This window comes from Triticum dicoccoides, chromosome 5A, assembly GCF_002162155.2.
Source record: "Triticum dicoccoides isolate Atlit2015 ecotype Zavitan chromosome 5A, WEW_v2.0, whole genome shotgun sequence".
NCBI classification, from domain to species: Eukaryota; Viridiplantae; Streptophyta; class Magnoliopsida; order Poales; family Poaceae; genus Triticum; species Triticum dicoccoides.
The window spans coordinates 475,079,910-475,104,559 of record NC_041388.1 but is presented as its reverse complement, the minus strand read 5'-3'; the positions used below and the strand labels follow the sequence as shown (position 1 = coordinate 475,104,559).

Sequence of the window (24,650 nt, the reverse complement as noted above, 5' to 3'; positions counted from 1 at the left end):
GGTTTGCGAGGAGATGGTGTTGTTGAAGATGTTGATGAAGATTGCCCTCCCCAAGATGGGAGAGTTGTTGGTGATGATGATGACGATGATTTCCCCCTCCAGGAGGGAAGTTCCCCCGGCGGAATCGCTCCGCCGGAGGGCAAAAGTGCTCCTGCCCAAGTTCCGCCTCGAGACGGCGACGCTCCATCCTGAAAGTCCTCTCCTTTTTTTTCTAGGTCAAAATGACTTATATACCAGAATATGGGCACCGGAGGTGGGCCTGGATGAGCATAACCAACCAGGGCATGCATGGGCTCCTTGGCGCACCCGCGTGGGTTGTGCCCACCTGGAGGGCCCCCTCTGGTACTTATTGGCTCCAATATTCCTCATATATTCCATAAAAAATCTTTGTAAAGTTTTAGCTTGTTTGGAGTTGTGCGGAATAGGTGGCCTGGCATAGCTTTTCCAGGTCCAGATTTCCAGTTGCCAGAATTCTCCCTCTTTGTGTTTACCTTGCAAATTATGAGAGAAAAGGCATTAGAATTACTCCAAAAAGCATTATTATGCATAAAAACATCCTAAATAACAGTGGGAAAACATGATGCAAAATGGACGTATCATAGACACACTCCCCTCTCGTTTCTATGCATGTACTAGATTGGACCTTGGGTGTTTCGTAGGAATTTTTTGATTTTCATGCTTCGTTCCCCATCAGTGCACCCCTTCTGATTAGGACATCAATACCATTGTTACACCCACAGCCCCTGCTGCTATACATACTGGACCAATTACTAGAACTCGCGCACGCCAATTGAATTACCAGGTACTTTCGTTTCTTGGTAACGATTCTAATGTTCATGAGAATATGATGTTGCCTAAATTGGATACATTTGTTTTGCTTACAAATGAAGGGCCTGGCTTGGACAAGATAGATGAACCTTGGAGAAAGTTCAAGCATGGAGATGATGGCATGCGCAAGGGGAACAAGAACGGAGTTACAAGTGATGATTCCAGGACTTTGAAGCCACCATAATGAGTGCATGAAGCCTTGGATGAAATATACAAGATGCCACTTCATAAATTTCGTCCAGAGGCTATTCTAGGTGCTGTGTCACCTTATTTTTGGGCCAGGCCCATGTAATTTCGAAATACTTGATTATAGGTTGTTTTTAGAGTCCGTATGTGTGGGGAAAGAAGAGTTAGGATTGGTTTCGGACCCCTCCTCCAAGGGCCACGAAATTCCCCCCTCACTCCTCCATATATATAGCCCTTAGGGCATCGTTTAGACTTTCGGTTTTGTTTAGATTAAAGTTCGCCATAGCTGCAACTTCGCGTACTTCGTTTGTGTTCAAAAACCAGACAAAGGCGTCATAGAACCCCACCTTCATTAATAAATCTTTACTCTTATATTCGCAATATCCAGATTGCAATCTTAGTTTCTTGCTTGTTCTTTGTTTGCTCGCAGGAAACAGACCCTAGTGGTCAGGTTGATCGTGCTCTGGTGTGGTCAATAACCCCTCGGAAGTTGGTTTAGCGATTGCTAAGGCGCGACGTCTCGCACGTTCGTAGTCGGATCGCCAAGGTCGACTCCCACAGAAAACGATAGCCACCATCTCATCGAAACATCGGGACACCTTCACCTCTATCAAGTGGTATCAGATTTTCAGGGTGCTCGGTGAGATTTTACAGTTTTTCGTAGTTTAGATCGAGTTTGTTCTTCATACCTACAGTCCATGAAAAAGCCAAAAAATTAGGGTTAGTTCATCATATCCGAACCAGTCTGAGCCTTCGCATAGTCTTTTCAGTATTTTTCTTCGTTGAATTTGCGGTTGCATCGTCGTGTCTAGTTGCTGGTCTTAGAGTCTAGTATTTTAGAGTTTCGAGTTCTGGTCATAAGTTGTCACACCGCCGCCGCACCATCATCATCGCCCCTGCCATCTACCTCCACCGCTTATCCGCCACCGATCTGTATCCATATACCATCACCACTCCGTATCCATATACCACCACCAATCCATATCCATACCACCACCGCTGCCATATCTTACCATCATATATCCACCACCAATCCGAGTTCCTTTCATATTTGGTTTGTTTTTGAGATCCATCTAATTTCTGATTCGTGTTTCCTTGCCTGAGTAGGTTTCGAAAAAAAAGAGTCTGGAGACCCCCGGGCAGTTTTTAGGCCAAAATTTCGGCGACCGAAAATATTTTTCCCTATCCTATTTTTAGCATTTTCTAAGTCTTTTGAGCCACGTGCCATCATAGTGATTTTTTGTCGCACTTTTTCGTCGTTGCTGCCTTGATTTCCAAAAAAATAGTCAAAAAATTTCGTGCCTATCCTGTCAGTTTGACCTGGGAAGAGTTTTGAGACACTCGCCATTATAGTGATTTTTCACAAAAAAAAGAGGAGCGCAAAAAAAAACAGAGCAAACAAAATTCCAGAGTGTGCTTTTCCCTTGTTTACGTGACGCGCCGTGATTTTGTTTGTGTTCTAGGCTCACGTCTCTAGTACGGTCTAGCCTAGGACTAGCACAGCACCGTCGTTGAGCGTTTATTCAACTTTGCATCTATGAATTGATTATTGCTGACCCTTTTTGCTACCATATTATAAGCCTTCCTAGCTCCACATACATCGACATCGTGCGTTTGACTCTCCCTGGTAATCGCTCTATCCAAGCTTAATGCTGTCTTCCATCCATCTCCCAATTTCATACGAATTTGATGGTATCCACTACGCAAATCAACTTTGGAGAATATTGTAGACCCACTCAATTCATCAAGCATGTCATCTAGCCTAGGAATAGGATGGCGATAACGAATGGTAATATTATTAATGCCTCTACAATCAACACACACATACGCGACGTACCATCCTTTTTTGGCACTAGTATAACGGGAACCACACAAGGACTAAGAGATTCGCATATATAACCTTTGTCGAGCAGCTCCTGTACTTGACGCATAATCTCCTTCGTCTCCTCTGGATTGGTACGGTATGGCGCTCGGTTAGGCAGCGAAGCACCGTGAATTAAGTCAATCTGATGCTCAATCCCTCGAATAGGTGGTAATCCCGGAGGCACGTCTTGTGGAAAGACGTCAGCGAACTCCTGCAAAATGTTAGTGACATCAGGAGGCAAAGAGGAAGGTATATCCTCGAAATAAAATAACGCCTCTTTGCACACAAAAGCATATCAAACAGATTTGCTGAAATCTAGATCATCAATATCAGATTTGGTGGCAAGTAAACATGCACTTTTCAATTTAATTTCAGAAGCAGCACTAGATGGTTTATTATTAGGCTTCATTTGTTGCTCAAATTCTTTGGGCACAATCTGATTTTCACTCTTATGTTTCTCCTGTTTTGCTTTATTAGCTCTATTAATATCATCTTTCAAAATGGAATCAGGAGTCATAAGAAGCAAAGTATTTTTTTTGTCCTTATGAACAAGAGTATACTGATTGTTTCTACCATGGTGTACAGAATTTTTATCAAATTGCCATGGTCTACCAAGTAATAAGGAACATGCTTGCGTAGGTACCACATCACAATCAACATAATCAGCATACGTAGAGATACTAAAATGCACACGAACAATACGTGTTACCTTAACCTTGCCGCGGTTGTTGAACCATTGGATGTAGTAAGGATGTGGATGTGGTCTTGTGGTGAGAGATAGCTTCTCCACCATCTCCATGCTAGCCAAGTTGTTGCAGCTCCATCCATCTATGATGACGCGAACAGAACGTTCCTTCACAACTCCCTTTGTAAGGAACAAATTATGCCTCTGATTTTGCTCAGCTTGTGTAACCTGCACACTCAAAACATGTTGAGCAACTAAATATTCATACCTGTCAGCATCTTCAGCAGCCATGTATTGTGTCTCATGATCAGAATCATCTCCACTGTATTCTTCACTTGTAATAAGAGCCAAGGTCTCCTCATCATAGTCACTAGCGGACTCATACCCACCATCCACGGTAACAATCATCACACGCTTAGATGGGCATTGTCTAGCATAATGACCTCCACCCTTGCAGCGATGACAAATAATATCATGTGTTTGCCCTGTTGATGCCATGGATGAAGAAGAGCTCTGTGCAGGCCCAGAAGGTGTGCTCTTGGCAGATAGTGGTGGTTGTTCCTTCTTTCTTGTATCATGGTTGGCGGTGGCAGCTGACGAGGCACCGGTATAGCAGAACGTGTGGAAGTAGAGGATGCACGCGGTGTCCATGATGAAGATCGACCTGTAGAAAAGTTAGTTCGCATCAATGCCTGTCGATCCTGCACTTCACGTCCAGCTTTGCAAGCAAGATGGAATAAACGAGTGATATTATTATATTCCTTATACTCTAGAGTGGTCTGAATATCTTTATTTAATCCACCCATAAAACATGCAAGCATAGCTTCATTATCTACTATAATCAAGTAGTACCAATCCAGAGAAGACGAAGGAGATTATGCGTCAAGTACATGAGCTGCTCGACAAAGGTTATATACGCGAATCTCTTAGTCCTTGTGCAGTTCCTATTATACTAGTGCCAAAAAAGGATGGTACGTCGCGTATGTGTGTTGATTATAGAGGCACTAATAATATTACTATTCGTTATCGTCATCCTATTCCTAGGCTAGATGACATGCTTGATGAATTGAGTGGATCTACAATATTCTCCAAAGTTGTTTTGCGTAGTGGATACCATCAAATTCGTATGAAATTGGGAGATGAATGGAAAATAGCATTTAAAACTAAGTTTGGATTATATGAGTGGTTAGTCATGCCTTTTGGGTTAACTAATGCACCTAGTACTTTCATGAGATTAATGAACGAAGTTTTACGTGCTTTCATTGGACGATTTGTGGTAGTCTATTTTGATGATATACGGATTTATAACAGATCTTTGGAGGAACATTTGGAACATTTATGTGCTATTTTTATTGCTCTACATGATGCACGTTTGTTTGGTAACCTTGGGAAGTGCACCTTCTGCACCGACAAAGTATCTTTTCTTGGCTATGTTGTTACTCCACAGGGAATTGAAGTTGATAAATCCAAGATTGAAGCTATTGAGAGTTGGCCGCAGCCCAAAACGGTCACACAAGTGAGGAGTTTTTTTGGCCTCGCTGGATACTATAGGCGTTTTGTGAGAGATTTCAGCACCATTGTTGCACCTCTCAATGAGCTTACAAAGAAGGATGTACCTTTTGTTTGGGGTACCACACAGGAAGAAGCCTTCACGGTATTGAAAGATAAGTTGACACATGCTCCTTTACTCCAGCTTCCTGATTTTAATAAGACTTTTGAGCTTGAATGCGATGCTAGTGGAACTGGATTGGGAGGTGTGTTATTATAAGATGGCAAACCTGTTGCATATTTTTCTGAAAAATTGAGTGGGCCTAGTCTGAATTATTCTACTTATGATAAAGAATTATATGCTCTTGTTCGGACTTTAGAGACATGGCAACATTATTTATGGCCCAAAGAATTTGTTATACATTATGATCATGAATCCTTGAAACGTATTAAAATTCAAGCTAAACTGAATCTTAGACATGCTAAATGGGTCGAATTCATTGAGACTTTCCCTTATGTCATTAAACACAAGAAGGGTAAAGAAAATGTTATTGCTGATGCATTGTCTCATCTCTATACTATGCTTTCACAACTTGACTTCAAAATATTTGGTTTGGAGACCATCAAAGATCAATATGTGCATGATGCTGATTTTAAAGATGTAATGCAGAATTTTAAAGAAGGAAGAACATGGAACAAGTTCGTCGTTAATGATCGATTTGTGTTCCGTGCTAACAAGCTATGCATTCCAGCTAGCTCCGTTCGTCTTTTGTTGTTGCAGGAAGCGCATAGAGGAGGATTAATGGGACACTTTGGCGTGAAGATGACGGAGGATGTATTGGCTACACATTTCTTTTGGCCAAAGATGAGACCCGATGCTGAGCGTTTTGTTGCTCGCTGCACTACATGTCAAAAAGCTAAGTCACGACTCAATCCTTATGGTTTATATATGCCTTTGCCTGTACCTAGTGTTCCTTGGGAGGATATATCTATGGATTTTGTTTTAGTTTTACCTCGAACAAAGAAGGGGAGGGATAGCATATTTGTTGTCGTGGATAGATTCTCAAAAATGACACACTTTATACCATGTCATAAAAGCGATGATGTTGTTAATGTTGCTGATTTGTTCTTTCGTGAAATTATTCGCTTGCATGGTGTGCCAAATACTATTTCTTTCAGATCGTGATACTAAATTTCTTAGCCACTTTTGGAGATGTTTATGGGCTAAGTTGGGGACTAAACTGCTTTTAGTACTACTTGTCACCCCAAACTGATGGACAAACTGAAGTAGTCAATAGAACATTGTCTACTATGCTTAGGGCTGTTTTGAAGAATAATAAGAAAATGTGGGAAAAATGCTTGCCTCATATTGAATTTTCTTATAATCGTTCATTCCATTCTACTACTAAGATGTGCCCTTTTGAAATTGTGTATGGTTTCCTACCTTGTGCACCCATTGATTTGTTGCATCTTCCATCTTCGGAGAAGGTTAATTTTGATGCTAAAGAACGTGCTGAATTGATTTTAAAAATGCATGAGTTAACTAAGGAAAACATTGAGCGTATGAATGCTAAATATAAACTTGCTGGAGATAAGGATAGAAAACATGTTGTGTTTGCACCTAGAGATCTTGTTTGGTTACATTTGCGTAACGATAGATTTCCTAATTTGCGCAAATCAAAGCTAATGCCACGTGCTGATGGTCCTTTTAAGGTGTTAGAGAAAATAAATGATAATGCACATAAACTTGAGCTGCCTGCAGATTTTGGGGTTAGTCCCACTTTTAACATTGCAGATTTGAAGCCTTATTTGGGTGAGGAAGATGAGCTTCCGTTGAGGACAACTTCATTTCAAGAAGGGGAGGATGATGAGGATCGATACCATTGTTACACCCACAACCCCTGCTACTATACATACTGGACCAATTACTAGAGCTCGCGCACGCCAATTGAATTACCAGGTACTTTCATTTCTTGGTAACGATTCTAATGTTCATGAGAATATGATGCTGCCTAAATTGGATACGTTTGTTTTGCTTACAAATGAAGGGCCTAGCTTGGACAAGACAGATGAACCTTAGAGAAAGTTCAAGCATGGAGATGATGGCATGCGCAAGGGGAACAAGAACGGAGTTACAAGTGATGATTCCAGGACTTTGAAGTCACCATAATGAGTGCATGAAGCCTTGGACGAAATATACAAGATGCCACTTCATAAATTTCGTCCAGAGGCTATTCTAGGTGTCGTGTCACCTTATTTTTGGGCCAGGCCCATGTAATTTCGAGATACTTGATTATAGGCTGTTTTTAGAGTCTGTATGTGTGGGGAAACAAGAGTTGTTGGAAATATGCCCTAGAGGCAATAATAAAAGCATTATTATTATATTTCCTTGTTCATGATAATTGTCTTTATTCATGCTATAATTGTGTTATCCGGAAATCGTAATACATGTGTGAATAATAGACACCAGCATGTCCCTAGTAAGCCTCTAGTTGACTAGCTCGTTGATCAACAGATAGTCATGGTTTCCTGACTATGGACATTGGATGTCATTGATAACGAGATCACATCATTAGGAGAATGATGTGATGGACAAGACCCAATCCTAAACATAGCACAAGATCGTATAGTTCGTTTGCTAGAGTTTTCCAATGTCAAGTATCCTTTCCTTAGACCATGAGATCGTGTAACTCCGGATACCGTAGGAGTGCTTTGGGTGTACCAAACGTCACAACGTAACTAGGTGACTATAAAGGTATAATACGGGTATCTCCGAAAGTGTCTGTTGGGTTGACACGGATCAAGACTGGGATTTGTCACTCCGTATGACGGAGAGGTATCACTGGGCCCACTCGGTAATGCATCATCATTATGAGCTCAAAGTGACCAAGTGTCTGGTCACGAGATCATGCATTATGGTACGAGTAAAGTGACTTGCCGGTAACGAGATTGAACGAGGTATTGGGATACCGACGATCGGATCTCGGGCAAGTAACATACCGATTGACAAAGGGAATTGTATACGGGGTTGCTTGAATCCTCGACATCGTGGTTCATCCGATGAGATCATCGAGGAGCATGTGGGAGCCAACATGGGTATCCAGATCCCGCTGTTGGTTATTGACCGGAGAGCGATCTCGGTCATGTCTACATGTCTCCCGAACCCGTAGGGTCTACACACTTAAGGTTCGGTAACGCTAGGGTTATAGGGATATGTATATGCAGTAACCCAAATGTTGTTCGGAGTCCCGGATGAGATCCTGGACGTCACGAGGAGTTCTGGAATGGTCCGGAGGTAAAGAATTATATATAGGAAGTGCTATTTCGGCCATCGGGACAAGTTTCTGGGTCACCGGTATTGTATCGGGACCACCGGAAGGGTCCCGGGGGTCCACCGGGTGGGGCCACCTATCTCGGAGGGCCCCATGGGCTGAAGTGGGAAGGGATCCAGCCCAAAGTGGGCTGGGGCGCCACTTCCCCCTAGGGCCCATGCGCCTAGGGTGGGGGAAACCCTAAAGGAAGAGTCCTAGGAGGGGAAGGCACCTCCTAGGTGCCTTGGGGAGGAGGGATTCCTCCCCTTGGCCGCACCCCCTAGGAGATTAGATCTCCTAGGGCCGGCGCCCCCCCCTTGGCCCTCCTATCTATAGTGGGGAGATGGAAGACTTCCTAACCTTGCCTTTGGTGCCTCCCTCTCCCTCTCCAACACCTCCTCCTCCTCCATAGTGCTTAGCGAAGCCCTGCCGGAGTACTGCAGCTCCATCACCACCACGCCGTCGTGCTGCTGCTGGAGCCATCTCCCTCAACCTCTCCTTCCTCCTTGCTGGATCAAGAAGAAGGAGACGTTACGCTGACCGTACGTGTGTTGAACGCGGAGGTGCCGTCCGTTCGGCGCTAGGATCTCCGGTGATTCGGATCACGTCGAGTACGACTTCCTCATCCCCGTTCTTTGAACGCTTCCGCGCGTGATCTACAAAGGTATGTAGATGCAATCCAATCACTCGTTGCTAGATGAACTCCTAGATGGATCTTGGTGAAACCGTAGGAAATTTTTTTGTTTTCTGCAACGTTCCCCAACAGTGGCATCATGAGCTAGGTCTATGCGTAGTTCTCTTGCACGAGTAGAACACAATTTGTTGTGGGCATTGATGTTGTCAACTTTCTTGCCGCTACTAGTCTTATCTTGCTTCAACGGTATTGTGGAATGAAGCGGCCCGGACCAACCTTACACGTATGCTTACGTGAGACCGGTTCCACCGACTAACATGCACAAGTTGCATAAGGTGGTTGGCGGGTGTCTGTCTCTCCCACTTTAGTTGGAGCGGATTCGATGAAAAGGGTCCTTATGAAGGGTAAATAGAAGTTGACAAATCACGTTGTGGCTTTCACGTAGGTAAGAAAACGTTCTTGCTAGAACCCTGTTTCAGCCACGTAAAACTTGCAAACAACAATTAGAGGACGTCTAACTTGTTTTTGCAGCAAGTGCTTTGTGATATGATATGGCCAAAGTTGTGATGAATGATGAATGATCTATATGTGATGTATGGGATGTTCATGCTATTGTAATAGGAATCACGACTTGCATGTCGATGAGTATGACAACCGGCAGGAGCCATAGGAGTTGTCTATATTCTTTGTATGACCTGCGTGTCATTGAGAAACGCCATGTAAATTACTTTACTTTATTGCTAAACGCGTTAGCCATAGTAGTAGAAGTAATAGTTGGCGAGCAACTTCATGGAGACATGATGATGGAGATCATGATGATGGAGATCATGGTGTCATGCCGGTGACAAGATGATCATGGAGCCCCAAGATGGAGATCAAAGGAGCTATGTGATATTGGCCATATCATGTCACTATTATTATTTGATTGCATGTGATGTTTATCATGTTTTTGCATCTTGTTTGCTTAGAATGACGGTAGTAAATAAGATGATCCCTCATAATAATTTCAAGAAAGTGTTCCCCCTAACTGTGCACCGTTGCGACAGTTCGTTGTTTCGAAGCACCACGTGATGATCGGGTGTGATAGATTCTAACGTTCACATACAACGGGTGTAAGACAGATTTACACATGCAAAACACTTAGGTTGACTTGACGAGCCTAGCATGTACAGACATGGCCTTGGTACACAGAAGACCGAAAGGTCGAGCATGAGTCGTATAGAAGATACAATCAACATGAAGATGTTCACCGACGTTGACTAGTCCGTCTCACGTGATGATCGGACACGGCCTAGTTAACTCGGATCATGTTATACTTAGATGACTGGAGGGATGTCTATCTAAGTGGGAGTTCATTATAATTTGATTAGATGAACTTAATTATCATGAACTTAGTCTAAAATCTTTACAATATGTCTTGTAGATCAAATGGCCAACGTAGTCCTCAACTTCAACGCGTTCCTAGAGAAAACCAAGCTGAAAGACGATGGCAGCAACTACACGGACTGGGTCCGGAACCTGAGGATCATCCTCATAGCTGCCAAGAAAGATTATGTCCTACAAGCACCGCTAGGTGACGCACCTGTTCTCCCTGCAGAACAAGACGTATGAACGCTTGGCAGACACGTACCGATGACTACTCCCTCGTTTAGTGCGGCATGCTTTACAGTTTAGAGCCGGGGCTCCAAAAGCATTTTGAGAGACACGGAGCATATGAGATGTTCGAAGAGCTGAAAATGGTTTTCCAAGCTCATGCCCGGGTCGAGAGATATGAAGTCTCCGACAAATTCTTCAGCTGTAAGATGGAGGAAAATAGTTCTGTCAGTGAGCACATACTCACAATATCTGGGTTACATAACCGCTTGACTCAGCTAGGAGTTAATCTCCCGGATGACGTGGTCATTGACAGAATCCTTCAGTCGCTTCCACCGAGCTACAAGAGCTTTGTGATGAACTTCAATATGCAGGGGATGGAAAAGACCATTCCTGAAGTATTTGCAATGCTGAAATCAGCAGAGGTAGAAGTCAAAAAGGAACATCAAGTGTTGATGGTGAATAAAACCACTAAGTTCAAGAAGGGCAAGGGTAAGAAAGCTTTCAAGAAAGATGGCAAGGGAGTTGCTGCGCCCGGCAAGCAAGCTACTGGGAAGAAGCCAAAGAATGGACCCAAGCCCGAGACTGAGTGCTTTTATTGCAAGGAAAGTGGTCACTGGAAGCGGAACTGCCCCAAATACTTAGCGGACAAGAAGGCCGGCAAAACAAAAGGTATATGTGATATACATGTAATTGATGTGTACCTTACCAGTACTCGTAGTAGCTCCTGGGTATTTGATACCGGTGCAGTTGCTCACATTTGTAACTCAAAGCAGGAGCTGCGGAATAAGCGGAGACTGGTGAAGGACGAGGTGACAATGCGCGTCGGGAATGGTTCCAAGGTTGATGTGATCGCCATCGGCACGCTACCTCTACATTTACCTACGGGATTAGTTTTGAACCTCAATAATTGTTATTTAGTGCCAAGTTTGAGCATGAACATTGTATCAGGATCTCGTCTAATACGAGATGGCTACTCATTTAAATCCGAGAATAATGGTTGTTCTATTTATATGAGAGATATCTTTTATGGTCATGCTCCGATGGTGAATGGTTTATTCTTAATGAATCTCGAGCGTAATGCTACACATATTCATAGTGTGAATACCAAAAGATGTAAGATTGATAATGATAGTCCCACATACTTGTGGCACTGCCGCCTTGGTCACATAGGTGTCAAACGCATGAAGAAGCTCCATGCTGATGGACTTTTAGAGTCTCTTGATTACGAATCATTTGACACGTGCGAACCATGCCTCATGGGTAAAATGACCAAGACTCCATTCTCAGGAACAATGGAGCGAGCAACCAACTTATTGGAAATCATACATACTGATGTGTGCGGTCCAATGAGTGTTGAGGCTCGCGGGGGCTATCGTTATGTTCTCACCCTCACTGATGACTTGAGTAGATATGGGTATGTCTACTTAATGAAACACAAGTCTGAAACCTTTGAAAAGTTCAAGGAATTTCAGAGTGAGGTTGAGAATCAACATGACAGGAAAATCAAGTTCCTGCGATCAGATCGTGGAGGAGAATACTTGAGTCATGAGTTTGGCACACACTTAAGAAAATGTGGAATAGTTTCACAACTCACGCCGCCTGGAACACCTCAGTGTAATGGTGTGTCCGAACGTCGTAATCGCACTCTATTAGATATGGTGCGATCTATGATGTCTCTTACCGATTTACCGCTATCTTTTTGGGGCTATGCTTTAGAGACTGCCGCATTCACTTTAAATAGGGCTCCGTCGAAATCCGTTGAGACGACACCATTTGAATTATGGTTTGGGAAGAAACCTAAGCTATAGTTTCTAAAAGTTTGGGGATGCGATGCTTATGTCAGGAAACTTCAACCTGAAAAGCTCGAACCCAAGTCGGAAAAATGCGTCTTCATAGGATACCCTAAAGAAACTATTGGGTATACCTTCTACCTCAGATCCGAAGGCAAGATCTTTGTTGCCAAGAATGGATCCTTTCTAGAGAAGGAGTTTCTCTCGAAAGAAGTAAGTGGGAGGAAAGTAGAACTTGATGAAGTATTACCTCTTGAACCGGAAAATGGCGCAACTCAAGAAAATGTTCCTGAGGTGCCTGCACCGACTAGAGAGGAAGTTAATGATGATGATCAAGATACTTCTGATCAAGCTTCTACTGAAATTCGAAGGTCCACAAGGACACGTTCCGCACCAGAGTGGTACGGCAACCCTATCTTGGAAATCATGTTGTTAGACAACGGTGAACCTTCGAACTATGAAGAAGCGATGGCGGGCCCGGATTCCGACAAATGGCTAGAAGCCATGAAATCCGAGATAGGATCCATGTATGAAAACGAAGTATGGACTTTGACTGACTTGCCCGTTGAGCGGCGAGCCATAGAAAATAAATGGATCTTTAATAAGAAGACAGACGCGGATGGTAATGTGACCATCTATAAAGCTCGGCTTGTCGCTAAGGGTTATCGACAAGTTCAAGGGGTTGACTATGATGAGACTTTCTCACCGGTAGCGAAGCTGAAGTCCGTCCGAATCATGTTAGCGATTGCCGCATTCTATGATTATGAGATATGGCAAATGGACGTCAAAACGGCATCCCTTAATGGTTTCCTTAAGGAAGAATTGTATATGATGCAGCCGGAAGGTTTTGTCGATCCTAAGTATGCTGACAAGGTGTGCAAGCTCCAACGCTCGATTTATGGGCTGGTGCAAGCATCTCGGAGTTGGAACATTCGCTTTGATGAGATGATCAAAGCGTTTGGGTTTACACAGACTTATGGAGAAGCCTGCGTTTACAAGAAAGTGAGTGGGAGCTCTATAGCATTCCTAATATTATATGTAGATGACATACTTTTGATGGGAAATGATATAGAACTCTTGGACAGCATCAAGGCCTACTTGAATAAGAGTTTTTCAATGAAGGACCTTGGAGAAGTTGCTTATATATTAGGCATCAAGATCTATAGAGACAGATCAAGACGCCTCATAGGTCTTTTGCAAAGCACATACCTTGATAAGATATTGAAGAAGTTCAATATGGATTAGTCTAAGAAGGGGTTCTTGCCTGTGTTACAAGGTGTGAAATTGAGCTCGGCTCAATGTCCGACCACGGCAGAAGATATAGAAGAGATGAGTGTCATCCCCTATGCCTCATCCATAGGTTCTATTATGTATGCCATGCTGTGTACCAGACCTGATGTAAACCTTGCCGTAAGTTTGGTAGGAAGGTACCAAAGTAATCCCGGCAAGGAACACTGGACAGCGGTCAAGAATATCCTGAAGTACCTGAAAAGGACTAAGGAAATGTTTCTCGTCTATGGAGGTGACGAAGAGCTCGTCGTAAAGGGTTACATCGACGCTAGCTTCGACACAGATCTGGATGACTCTAAGTGACAAACCAGATACGTGTATATTTTGAATGGTGGGGCAGTAAGCTGGTGCAGTTGCAAGCAGAGCGTCGTGGCGGGATCTACATGTGAAGCGGAGTACATGGCAGCCTCGGAGGCAGCACATGAAGCAATTTGGGTGAAGGAGTTCATCACCGACCTAGGAGTCATACCCAATGCGTCGGGGCCAATCAAGCTCTTCTGTGACAACACTGGAGCTATTGCTCTTGCCAAGGAGCCCAGGTTTCACAAGAAGACAAGGCACATCAAGCGTCGCTTCAACTCCTTTCGTGAAAATGTTCAAGATGGAGACATAGATATTTGTAAAGTACACACGGACCTGAATGTAGCAGATCCGTTGACTAAACCTCTCCCTAGAGCAAAACATGATCAACACCAGAATTCCATGGGTGTTCGATTCATCACAATGTAACTAGATTATTGACTCTAGTGCAAGTGGGAGACTGTTGGAAATATGCCCTAGAGGCAATAATAAAAGCATTATTATTATATTTCCTTGTTCATGATAATTGTCTTTATTCATGCTATAATTGTGTTATCCGGAAATCGTAATACATGTGTGAATAATAGACACCAACATGTCCCTAGTAAGCCTCTAGTTGACTAGCTCGTTGATCAACAGATAGTCATGGTTTCCTGACTATGGACATTGGATGTCATTGATAACGAGATCACATCATTAGGAGAATGATGTGATGGACAAGACCCAATCCTAAACATAGCACAAGATCGTATAGTTCGTTTGCTAGAGTTTTCCAATGTCAAGTATCCTTTCCTTAGACCATGAGATCGTGTAACTCCCGGATACCGTAGGAGTGCTTTGGGTGCAAATGTCACAACGTAACTGGGTGACTATAAAGGTATACTACGGGTATCTCCGAAAGTGTCTGTTGGGTTGACACGGATCAAGACTGGGATTTGTCACTCCGTATGACGGAGAGGTATCACTGGGCCCACTCGGTAATGCATCATCATTATGAGCTCAAAGTGACCAAGTGTCTGGTCACGAGATCATGCATTACGGTATGAGTAAAGTGACTTGCCGGTAACGAGATTGAACGAGGTATTGGGATACCGACGATCGGATCTCGGGCAAGTAACATACCGATTGACAAAGGGAATTGTATACGGGGTTGCTTGAATCCTCGACATCGTGGTTCATCCGATGAGATCATCGAGGAGCATGTGGGAGCCAACATGGGTATCCAGATCCCGCTGTTGGTTATTGACCGGAGAGCGATCTCGGTCATGTCTACATGTCTCCCGAACCCGTAGGGTCTACACACTTAAGGTTCGGTAACGCTAGGGTTATAGGGATATGTATATGCAGTAACCCAAATGTTGTTCGGAGTCCCGGATGAGATCCTGGACGTCACGAGGAGTTCTGGAATGGTCCGGAGGTAAAGAATTATATATAGGAAGTGCTATTTCGGCCATCGGCACAAGTTTCGGGGTCACCGGTATTGTACCGGGACCACCGGAAGGGTCCCGGGGGTCCACCGGGTGGGGCCACCTATCCCGGAGGGCCCCATGGGCTGAAGTGGGAAGGGATCCAGCCCAAAGTGGGCTGGGGCGCCACTTCCCCCTAGGGCCCATGCGCCTAGGGTGGGGGAAACCCTAAAGGAAGAGTCCTAGGAGGGGAAGGCACCTCCTAGGTGCCTTGGGGAGGAGGGATTCCTCCCCTTGGCCGCACCCCCCTAGGAGATTAGATCTCCTAGGGCCGGCGCCCCCCCTTGGCCCTCCTATATATAGTGGGGAGATGGAGGACTTCCTAACCTTGCCTTTGGTGCCTCCCTCTCCCTCTCCAACACCTCCTCCTCCTCCATAGTGCTTAGCGATGCCCTGCCGGAGTACTGCAGCTCCATCACCACCATGCTGTCGTGCTGCTGCTGGAGCCATCTCCCTCAACCTCTCCTTCCCCCTTGCTGGATCAAGAAGAAGGAGACGTTACGCTGACCGTACGTGTGTTGAACGCGGAGGTGCCGTCCGTTCGGCGCTAGGATCTCCAGTGATTCGGATCACGTCGAGTACGACTTCCTCATCCACGTTCTTTGAACGCTTCCGCGCGTGATCTACAAAGGTATGTAGATGCAATCCAATCACTCGTTGCTAGATGAACTCCTAGATGGATCTTGGTGAAACTGTAGGAATTTTTTTTTGTTTTCTGCAACGTTCCCCAACAAGAGTTAGGGTTGGTTTTGGACCCCTCCTCCAAGGGTCACAAAATTCCCCCCCTCTCTCCTCCATATATACAGCCCTAAGGGCATCGTTCAGACTTTGGGTTTTGTTTATATTAAAATTTGCCATAGCTGCAACTTCGCGTACTTTGTTTGTGTTCGACAACCAGACAAAGGTGTCACAGAACCCCACCTTCATTAATAAAGTTTTCCTCTTATATTCGCAATATCCAGATTGCAATCTTAGTTTCTTGCTTGTTCTTCGCTTACTCGCAGGAAACAGACCCTAGTGGTCAGGTTGATCATGCTCTGGCGTGGTCAATAACCCCTCGGAAGTTGGTTTAGCGATTGCTAAGGCGCGACGTCTCACACGTTCGTAGTCGGATCGTCAAGGTCGACTCCCACAGAAAACGATAGCCACCATATCATCGAAACATCGGGACACCTTCGCCTCTATCACCTTCATGGAAGTTAAACTATTTGAATAGCCGTGTCCACAGTAATATGTCGACTTGGTGTTGTACCCCGAGCTTCTACAACTTAAACTCGATAATTTATAAAACTCACCAAGAATTGTAGCACACCCGAGGACCGCTTCCTCACAGGAATTGAATCCAAGGGTGGTGTATTGTTGTAATGGTTACTTGTATTCGTTTGCGCTCTTTCTCTTCAAGGTGACAAGATTGTTCTCATTCTCTTCTAATGCTGCAAGAAGCTTCATTCTCACCTCATGTCGCAAGGGGCTTCATTCTCACCTCATGTTGCAAGATGCCGGTGGATAGTTGTTACTTTGAGTTTCCCCCTTTATTCTGGCGTTCTGCAGTTTAGTCCATAGATATTACACTATTCCTTTGATATCGATGCATATCGAGTATAGATCTGATGTAAGTCTTGCAAGTATTTTAGATGAGTAATCACCGTTGCTTTCTACTTTTTTTCATCCAACCCGATTGCTGCTATCAGATAGTAGTGGCCCGGATGCAGGTTCCTTCACCAATGATTGCTACTTGAAGACCTACGACCAGGAGTAGTTCAGAGGTTCCAGGCAGGAGGCTTGCGCCTTTTAGTCGTTGTTTGTTTTCGCCTTCTTAAGGCACCTTTGTAAATGTCTGTACTCAGACCTAACTTTTGATGTAATTTTGAGTCTTATGACCCTGGCTTCTAATATATTGTTTCTTTGTTTAAATTTGAGTCGTAGAGTTGTGTTGTGATATTATACCGTGAGTCACTGATTTTGATCGTGCATACTGATGGATGTTTAGTGCACGATTAATTTTGGAGGCGTCACAGTCCGCCTAAGATTTGGGTTGCATATGAGGGGTTCCGCAGCCCGGGCATTTGGGGCTGGTATGATGCGTCCGTCTAGGTTGGTATTTTTTTACCGTTCAACGACCGGGTCGTCCGCCCGGGCTTACACGGGTTTAGGGGAGCCGACATCTGTAAATGCTCTTAGAGGGGTCTTAGTGGGTGTAACATATGTTACTATTCTATGTTACCATCTCTATACTATATTAGAGAGTAAAATATGTGTGATGTCATCTAACACATTATTTATTAGGTTATAAACTCATCTTGTCTTGGTATGTCTGATGTTACCCATAGTGTGAGTAACATATTACGTTATCACATGCCTCTCTTTCCTTACTAATTATTTGCCACATCATCTAATTTGTCTAGATATGTGTGATGTTACCATTTAAATTGGTCATAAGACTAATCATAGTGGAGAGTAACTTAGACTAGTAACATGAGGTAAGTACTAAGCTACGATATTGTCCACTAAAGGCAACCTTATGTTACTCCCACTATGTGTAGTCTTATAAATGATGCAAGTGAGCGTTAAAACAATGAAAATTCAATTTGGCTCTCAGGAGCACGTGCTCCCAGGCCCAAAAAATAACTTTTGAAATGTCAAAAAATCAAGACAACATGTGTATGTGTTCTTAGTCACATCTAAATGCTACCTGCAAAATTTGAGACAAAAATGTTAAGTATTTTGTCCTGTGCAAAGAAAAAAAAACAAATTAAACACCAAATGTTACCCCAAATTTCACCCTAAATTTGTTTTTTCATAGACGAAACATTGTTGATCTGTTTCGCATGAAAATTGTCAAACATGCTTGCGACGCTAACACAAACATTCATAAAAAACTTCAAATTTTTCTAAAACATTTACTATGCTCCTGCATGAACAGTCACACGAAGAAATAGTAAATGTTTTAAAAAATTCTGAATTTTTCTATGGATGTTTGTGTTAGTGTCGCAAGCATGCTTGACCGTTTTCACGTGAAACGGAGCGGCAGTGTTTCATGGATGGAAAATAAATTTAGGGTGACAATTGGGGGTAACGTTTGGTGTTTAATTTGTTTTTTTCACAGGCCAAAATGCTTAACCTTTTTGCCCCATATTCTACAGGTAGCATTTGAATGTGATTGAAAAAACATGAAAATTTTGTCTTGATATTTTTTACATTTCAAAAATTATTTTAGGTCTGGGAGCACGTGCTCCCGGAGTCGAATTGAATTTCCGTATGGAAAGAAGAGAAAAGAGAGCAACATCCGAGAAGGTCAATTTGGCTCCCGGGCTTAGCTGCACCCGCTTCAACGAAAAAAATCAAAATAAATACTTGAAAAAATAAAATAAAAATCCATTTTTTGTGTGATAGATAATTTGATGCGCGAGATTTGCTGCAACTTTTAACCCGTTTGGATATTTGAGAAGTTCTCTGCAAAAAAGACAAAATCGGGGTCTGTAAAAATGTTTATTGTTCACGATCTGTTTTGACTCGATTTGTCTTTTTTGTTAAAAGTTGTTCAGATATCTAAATGAGTTGAAATTTGAAGCGGACCTCACGCATCAAATTACCTACCACATAATTTTTTTAGATTCTTTTAATATTTATTTTGAATTTTTTCTGAGGGAGCATATGAGGCCGGGCTCAGATGCGGATTTTCGGCAGCATCCCGGCTAGGCGCTCACCAAACCCACTCTTTACAAAACCCCCGATCAGAGCCGACGCGAACTGACCCAGGGAGGCACGCAGCAAGAGAGAGATAGGACTTGTGCGCCGCACGCCAAACAGCAGGCACGCGAGTCGAGTCGTTCCCGTTGTTGCGGCCGGCGGAGGAAGAGATGGCGACGAACATCGAGGACGTGCCTTCGGTGGAGCTCATGACCGAGTTGCTCCGCCGCGCCAAGTGCAGCTCCAAGCCCGACAAGCGCATCATCCTCGTCGGTAAAACCCTAGCCCTTCTCTTCTTTCCCAATTCTCTTCTTCTTCTACACCAAAAGATCCCAACGGCTCGGCCCCGGCTTCGCTCTCGCCAGGGTGACTCTGCCGCCGTTCTAACCCTCTGCCCTTGCGTCTTACGTCGGCGGCGGGGTCTTTCCAGCTCGCATCGTCTGGTGGGTTCGGTGGCGCGTAGTTCCGCAGGCGGTGGCGGTGCGGGTCCTTGCGGTTAGTGTCCTTGGTGGTCGGCGGCTTCAGCTGCGCGGCGCTCGAGGCTCAGCGGCGGGCGTTGCTGAGGAAGGCTCGGCGGCCAGCGCAGTTGGATTTCCCACGTCCATCAACGTGCGGTCTGGTCGTTACGGATCTGAAGCTGCAGTCGTGGTGCCCAGTCGGTCGCGCCGCCAGATCTGTTATCGTTGGCGCGATAGGGTCGCTGCTGCTCGCAGCTTGTTGCTGTTGGCTGGATCTGGAGCTGGGTTCCTCGTCCTTGCTGTTCCTCGTTCTGGAAATAAGTGGACGTACCCTCTGAAGTTTTATGATTCAGCTACATCACTCCCTCAACTCCAAAATAGCTACTTAATCCCCCCAACTATCGAATACCAGACAGATTACCCCACAGCCCCCCTAAAAGAATATAGTATTGCATGTGCGTTTGATTGTGTATGCTCTGGTTCATCTTTAATTCCTGAACACATAGTGCCACTGTTTATGTTCTAAATTGCATTATGCTTGGGCAATTTGACATATGCAAGTGCTTTACAAATTCTGTAGGTCCTCCTGGCTCTGGAAAGGGAACACAGTCTCCCCTTATTAAAGATGAATATTGTTTGTGCCATTTAGCCACTGGCGATATGCTGAGGGCTGCTGTCACCGCTAAGACTCCTCTGGGTATCAAGGCTAAAGAAGCTATGGACAAGGTAAGGTTTCAAGAACATACCAAATAGCAATTTGAAACATGTCTATCAATTTCTTTATTTCTTGACTCTTATTGTTTTTAGGGAGAGCTTGTTTCAGATGACTTGGTTGTTGGGATTATTGATGAAGCCATGAAAAAACCTTCATGTCAAAAAGGTTTTATCCTTGATGGCTTCCCTAGAACTGTTGTTCAAGCACAAAAGGTCTGGTCAGGTCCTTGGTCAATATACATCGAAATGAAAATTCCTTCTTCTTATTTATATTGATGGATGATTTATGCCTTGGGAGCTTAGTGTTTGTTTTCTTATGGTTTGGTTGAACAATGACTGCAGCTCGATGAAATGCTGGCAAAGCAAGGTGCTAAGGTTGACAAGGTTCTAAATTTTGCAATTGATGATGCAATATTGGAAGAACGAATTACTGGCCGTTGGATACACCCATCGAGTGGTAGATCTTACCATACAAAATTTGCTCCTCCTAAGACTCCAGGAGTTGATGATGTAAGTCAAATGTAGAATACTGGGTAGTGCCTTCATATGCCATACTTGCATGCTTTATTTTTTTATCGTGATCATTGCTTCCACAAGGTTAAGTTCTGAGCAGTTCAATGTCTTCTTCTGCATAACACTCCATCAGTTTGGTTGTCAATAGAGATGGGTCGTAAACCCAGTCCGTAACTTACCCGGAAGTGTAGGATTATTGATATTTCCTCTCCTTCAATGACAATATGGTCTTTCCAAAAATTAATTTTACATGCTTTTGCAATAAGTAAATAATGCTCCCTCCGTCCCAAAATAGTGTGCATTAGATATTTTTTTCAGTCAAACTTTATAAACTTTGACTAAGTTTATGAAAAATATTGTCAACATGTAAAATACCAAATCAATACCATTACGCTGCGTTTGGATGTCTCCATTGGTGAGCTCTGTATTGAATTGGTCTGGAATTCCAAATCAGTGAGGAAATTGAAATGGCACGAATACGAATTCGCCTGTTTGGTTGTTCACTGAATTGCCCCTTGAAATGCCTCTGAGGTTTCAATACCAAATCCTGTTTGGACGACAAACTTTGGAATTGCATAGCTATATTGCCATGAAAATTATACTCCCTCTGTTCACTTTTATAAGACCTTGAAGACATTTCAGACAATGTGCAAAACAGCCCATTTTGAGCTGTCTGAAACAACTTACAAAAGTGGACGGAGGGAGTACCTTGTTCTACAGGACTCAAAAATGAAATCTGGTCACATGTGACTATAATTAAATGAATATATAGCAGTAAGATAATAAATATTCTAGCGACGCATCTCCTTTGGCCATGGAGCAGAAGAGGAGCAGCAGTTCCTTCGGCCATGGAGCAGAAGAGGGGCGGAGGACGGCGGGCCGGGAGGACGGAGGGGCGTGGCCGTGGAGGGCGGGGCACGGTGGTCGGGGAGGACGGCGGGGCGTGGCACAAGGGAGCGGGACGCGCCGGTCCTGTGCTGTTGCCGACCTCCATGGCGGGGTGTGGCTCAGTGGGGCGGAGAAGAGGAGTTGGGGAAGAGGGGAAGGACCGGGGAGGAGGGCACGTGTGCCGCTGTCGGACTCCATGGTGGTCGCGAGGTCGCCTTCTCGTGTCCCCTCCTTTCTTCTTCTATTTTCTGGCCGTGGGCTCGAACAGGTACGTTTTGCGTGAGGTTGGCCATTTCAGTCCTATTCGAAGGGGTAGCCCTCCGAAATGTGCGAGGGGGATTTACGTGGTAGCCAAAACAGGACTGAATTGGTTTTTCATGTCCAATACGAATTCAGTGTCCAGCCAAACAGCTGGTATTGATGTGAGATGATTACCAAATCCATTTCCAGGGCTCCAATGCAGACATCCAAACGCAGTGTTAGATTCATCATGAAATATGTATTCATATACTATACAAACAATGGTCAAAGTTTGTGAAGCTCCACTTTTGCGAAAACCAATGCACAATATATTATGGGACGGAAGGAATATACATTATTGTTGTACATTGATCTTTGGTTGTGGGCTGTTGTTTTCAACAAGAGCTCGCATGTTCCATTCAGAAATTACGTGGGCACGTGTGAATTTTTTTAATTCCATTGACAATTTTTTTCTTAAATTATAAACTAGCATTTTGCTGCAAACCATTGACCTCTGATACTTCCCTCTTTTGTCAAGGTTTCGGGAGAACCCTTAATTCAAAGAAAAGATGACACAACGGAGGTCTTGAAGTCGAGGCTTGAAGCTTTCCACATACAAACTGAACCTGTATGTTTTCTCAACCATGTATTCTCCATTCCTTGTGTTGCACCAGTGTTTTTCCTGCTAAACTCTGGTTTTGCTGTCTTGATGTATTTCACTTCTAGTATAGTGTTGCATAAGATTTTCACTGTGAATTTGGTGGACCCTGACATTTCTTTTCTGCTTTCTCTTCCAACCTTCCATTTAACTAATCTTTTGTTGGTCGACATATCATCTTATGGCCTGAACTTCTGTTGGTAGTACTGAGTTTCTAACTGTGGAAGGACTGTTTGTCGTCTGGCATCAAGCAATGCAGTTGCTGTTACAGTCAATGTTCTTAATCTGAAAACTGTTTGCTTCTCACAGGTGATTGACTATTACTCCAAGAATGGCTTAGTGGCAAATCTTCATGCGGAGAAACCACCAAAGGAAGTGACCGCCGAGGTGCAGAAAGCTCTTTCGTGAAGGGCCTGTTTCACCTTGAAAGTGACATGTAACAAAACCCCGGCTGGGTTTCTTACAAGTTTTAAACTCATACCGGCATCCTATGTTTCTCATTTTCTGTCTGCATGTGCACTATTGCACAATTTCATTACAGCTTTTGCTAGCTCGGAATTTTTCTGAATAATTTTGTTTGGAATGAGAAGTTTTTATTAGCGGTACATAGATAATTACAGCAACTCATCCTTAGAAATATTTCTTATAATTACAGCAACTCGTCCTTGGAAATATTTCTTTGCGATCATGCCCCTTTGTTTTGATCATTCAGTTTTGGTACGTTTCAAGCAACCAACTGGGATTTTCTCATGTCTCAATCGATTCAGAGAAGTATGAGAGCAACTCGAGCAGATTCCCTAAAAAGGACCGCCTTAAACATGGAAACTCGGCCTTTTAACTCGCTCAAGAGTTGGTGTGCAAATTCGGATACCCAAGGCCAACTCCGATGCGCCGACCCAACCCATTTAGTCTGCTTGTGTCCGTTTGAGTCTAGATGGACAAAAAGACACGTCCCAATATGCTTCCTGCCACTGCCCCCTTCTTGGCTGGCAACGTCGCTATCGCGGCCGCCCATGCTGTTGGCCAGAAGAAGGCTGCCGTGATGGTGAAAAAGAAGCTGCTATAGCTAAAGCCCCGACCGTCGCTGTGGAGAGTGATGCCCTTGTCGCCAATGCCGCGCAACGGTACCAAGGGCCGACCCGGCGACCCGTCCACCCAAGTTTCCGGAGTAGTCGTGCATGTCAACGACGCCGTCAACCTATGGTACCGTCTCGGACATGACCTGATCGTGTCCCGCTTCTCCATTGACTTCGGGACGGATCGTCTGAAACGGGTGACTTTGTGCCGATTATCCTGGTGGTGCCTCCTCTTTGATCTTAATGCCACCCGTGTTGCCGGTTTGTTCACTTTGTGGGTTATCAAATGTCACTTCGGATGATTATACAGGAGCTCTACAGATATCTCGGAAAGTGTTGTTGGGTTGCATAGATCAAGACTGGGATTTGTCGCTCCGTGTGATGGAGAAATATCTCTGGACCCTCTCGGTAGTACAACGTCATGAAATAGCTTGCAAGCATGTGACTAATGAGTTTAGTCACGGGCTTGTATTACACAACGAGTAAAGAGACTTTCGGTAAAGAGATTGAACTAGGTATGGCGATACCACCAATCGAATCTCGGGCAAGTAATATATCGTTAGACAAAGGGAATTGTATACGGGATTAACCGAATCCTCGACACCGTTTGTTCAAACCGATAAAGATCTTTGTTAAATATGTGGGAGTCAATATGAGAATCCAGGTCCCACTATTGATTATTGATCGGAGAGGAGTCTCGGTCATGTCTATATGTTCTCGAACCCGTAGGGTAGTATTGGGATTACAAGGGCATGTAGACACCCCCTCTCGCTGCGAGCATCTCCATAGAATAGATCTTGGGTGCTTCGTAGGATTTTTTTGTTTTCCATGCAACGTTCCCCATGAGTGGCATCATAAGCTAGGTCTATGCGTAGATGTTATGCACGAGTAGAACACAAATTGGTTGTGGGCATTGATGTTGAGATTTCTTACCTCCTTTGTTATTTTGGATTTGGTGGTATTGTTCAATGAAGC

General features: G+C 44.0%; 1 protein-coding gene across 1 annotated transcript; it reads left to right on the top strand.

The window, feature by feature from the left end:
* Nucleotides 1–19,175: 19,175 nt before the first annotated feature.
* LOC119302320 (adenylate kinase 3-like) lies at nt 19,176–23,251 on the top strand. Its single transcript, XM_037579356.1, has 6 exons — nt 19,176–19,401; nt 20,167–20,312; nt 20,394–20,513; nt 20,643–20,810; nt 22,480–22,569; nt 22,909–23,251. The coding sequence occupies exons 1-6, from the start codon at nt 19,299–19,301 to the stop codon at nt 23,005–23,007; spliced, it is 726 nt and encodes a 241-aa protein (XP_037435253.1). The 5' UTR covers nt 19,176–19,298; the 3' UTR covers nt 23,008–23,251.
* The last annotated feature ends 1,399 nt before the right edge of the window (nt 23,252–24,650 follow it).

Bases quoted from the DNA above. Each gene is read 5' to 3' on its own strand.
- LOC119302320 (XM_037579356.1), top strand. From the start codon at position 19,299: ATGGCGACGAACATCGAGGACGTGCCTTCGGTGGAGCTCATGACCGAG. The intron at 19,402-20,166 runs GTAAAACCCTAG...CAAATTCTGTAG, and splicing joins CAAGCGCATCATCCTCGTCG to GTCCTCCTGGCTCTGGAAAG. The intron at 20,514-20,642 runs GTCTGGTCAGGT...CAATGACTGCAG, and splicing joins CTGTTGTTCAAGCACAAAAG to CTCGATGAAATGCTGGCAAA.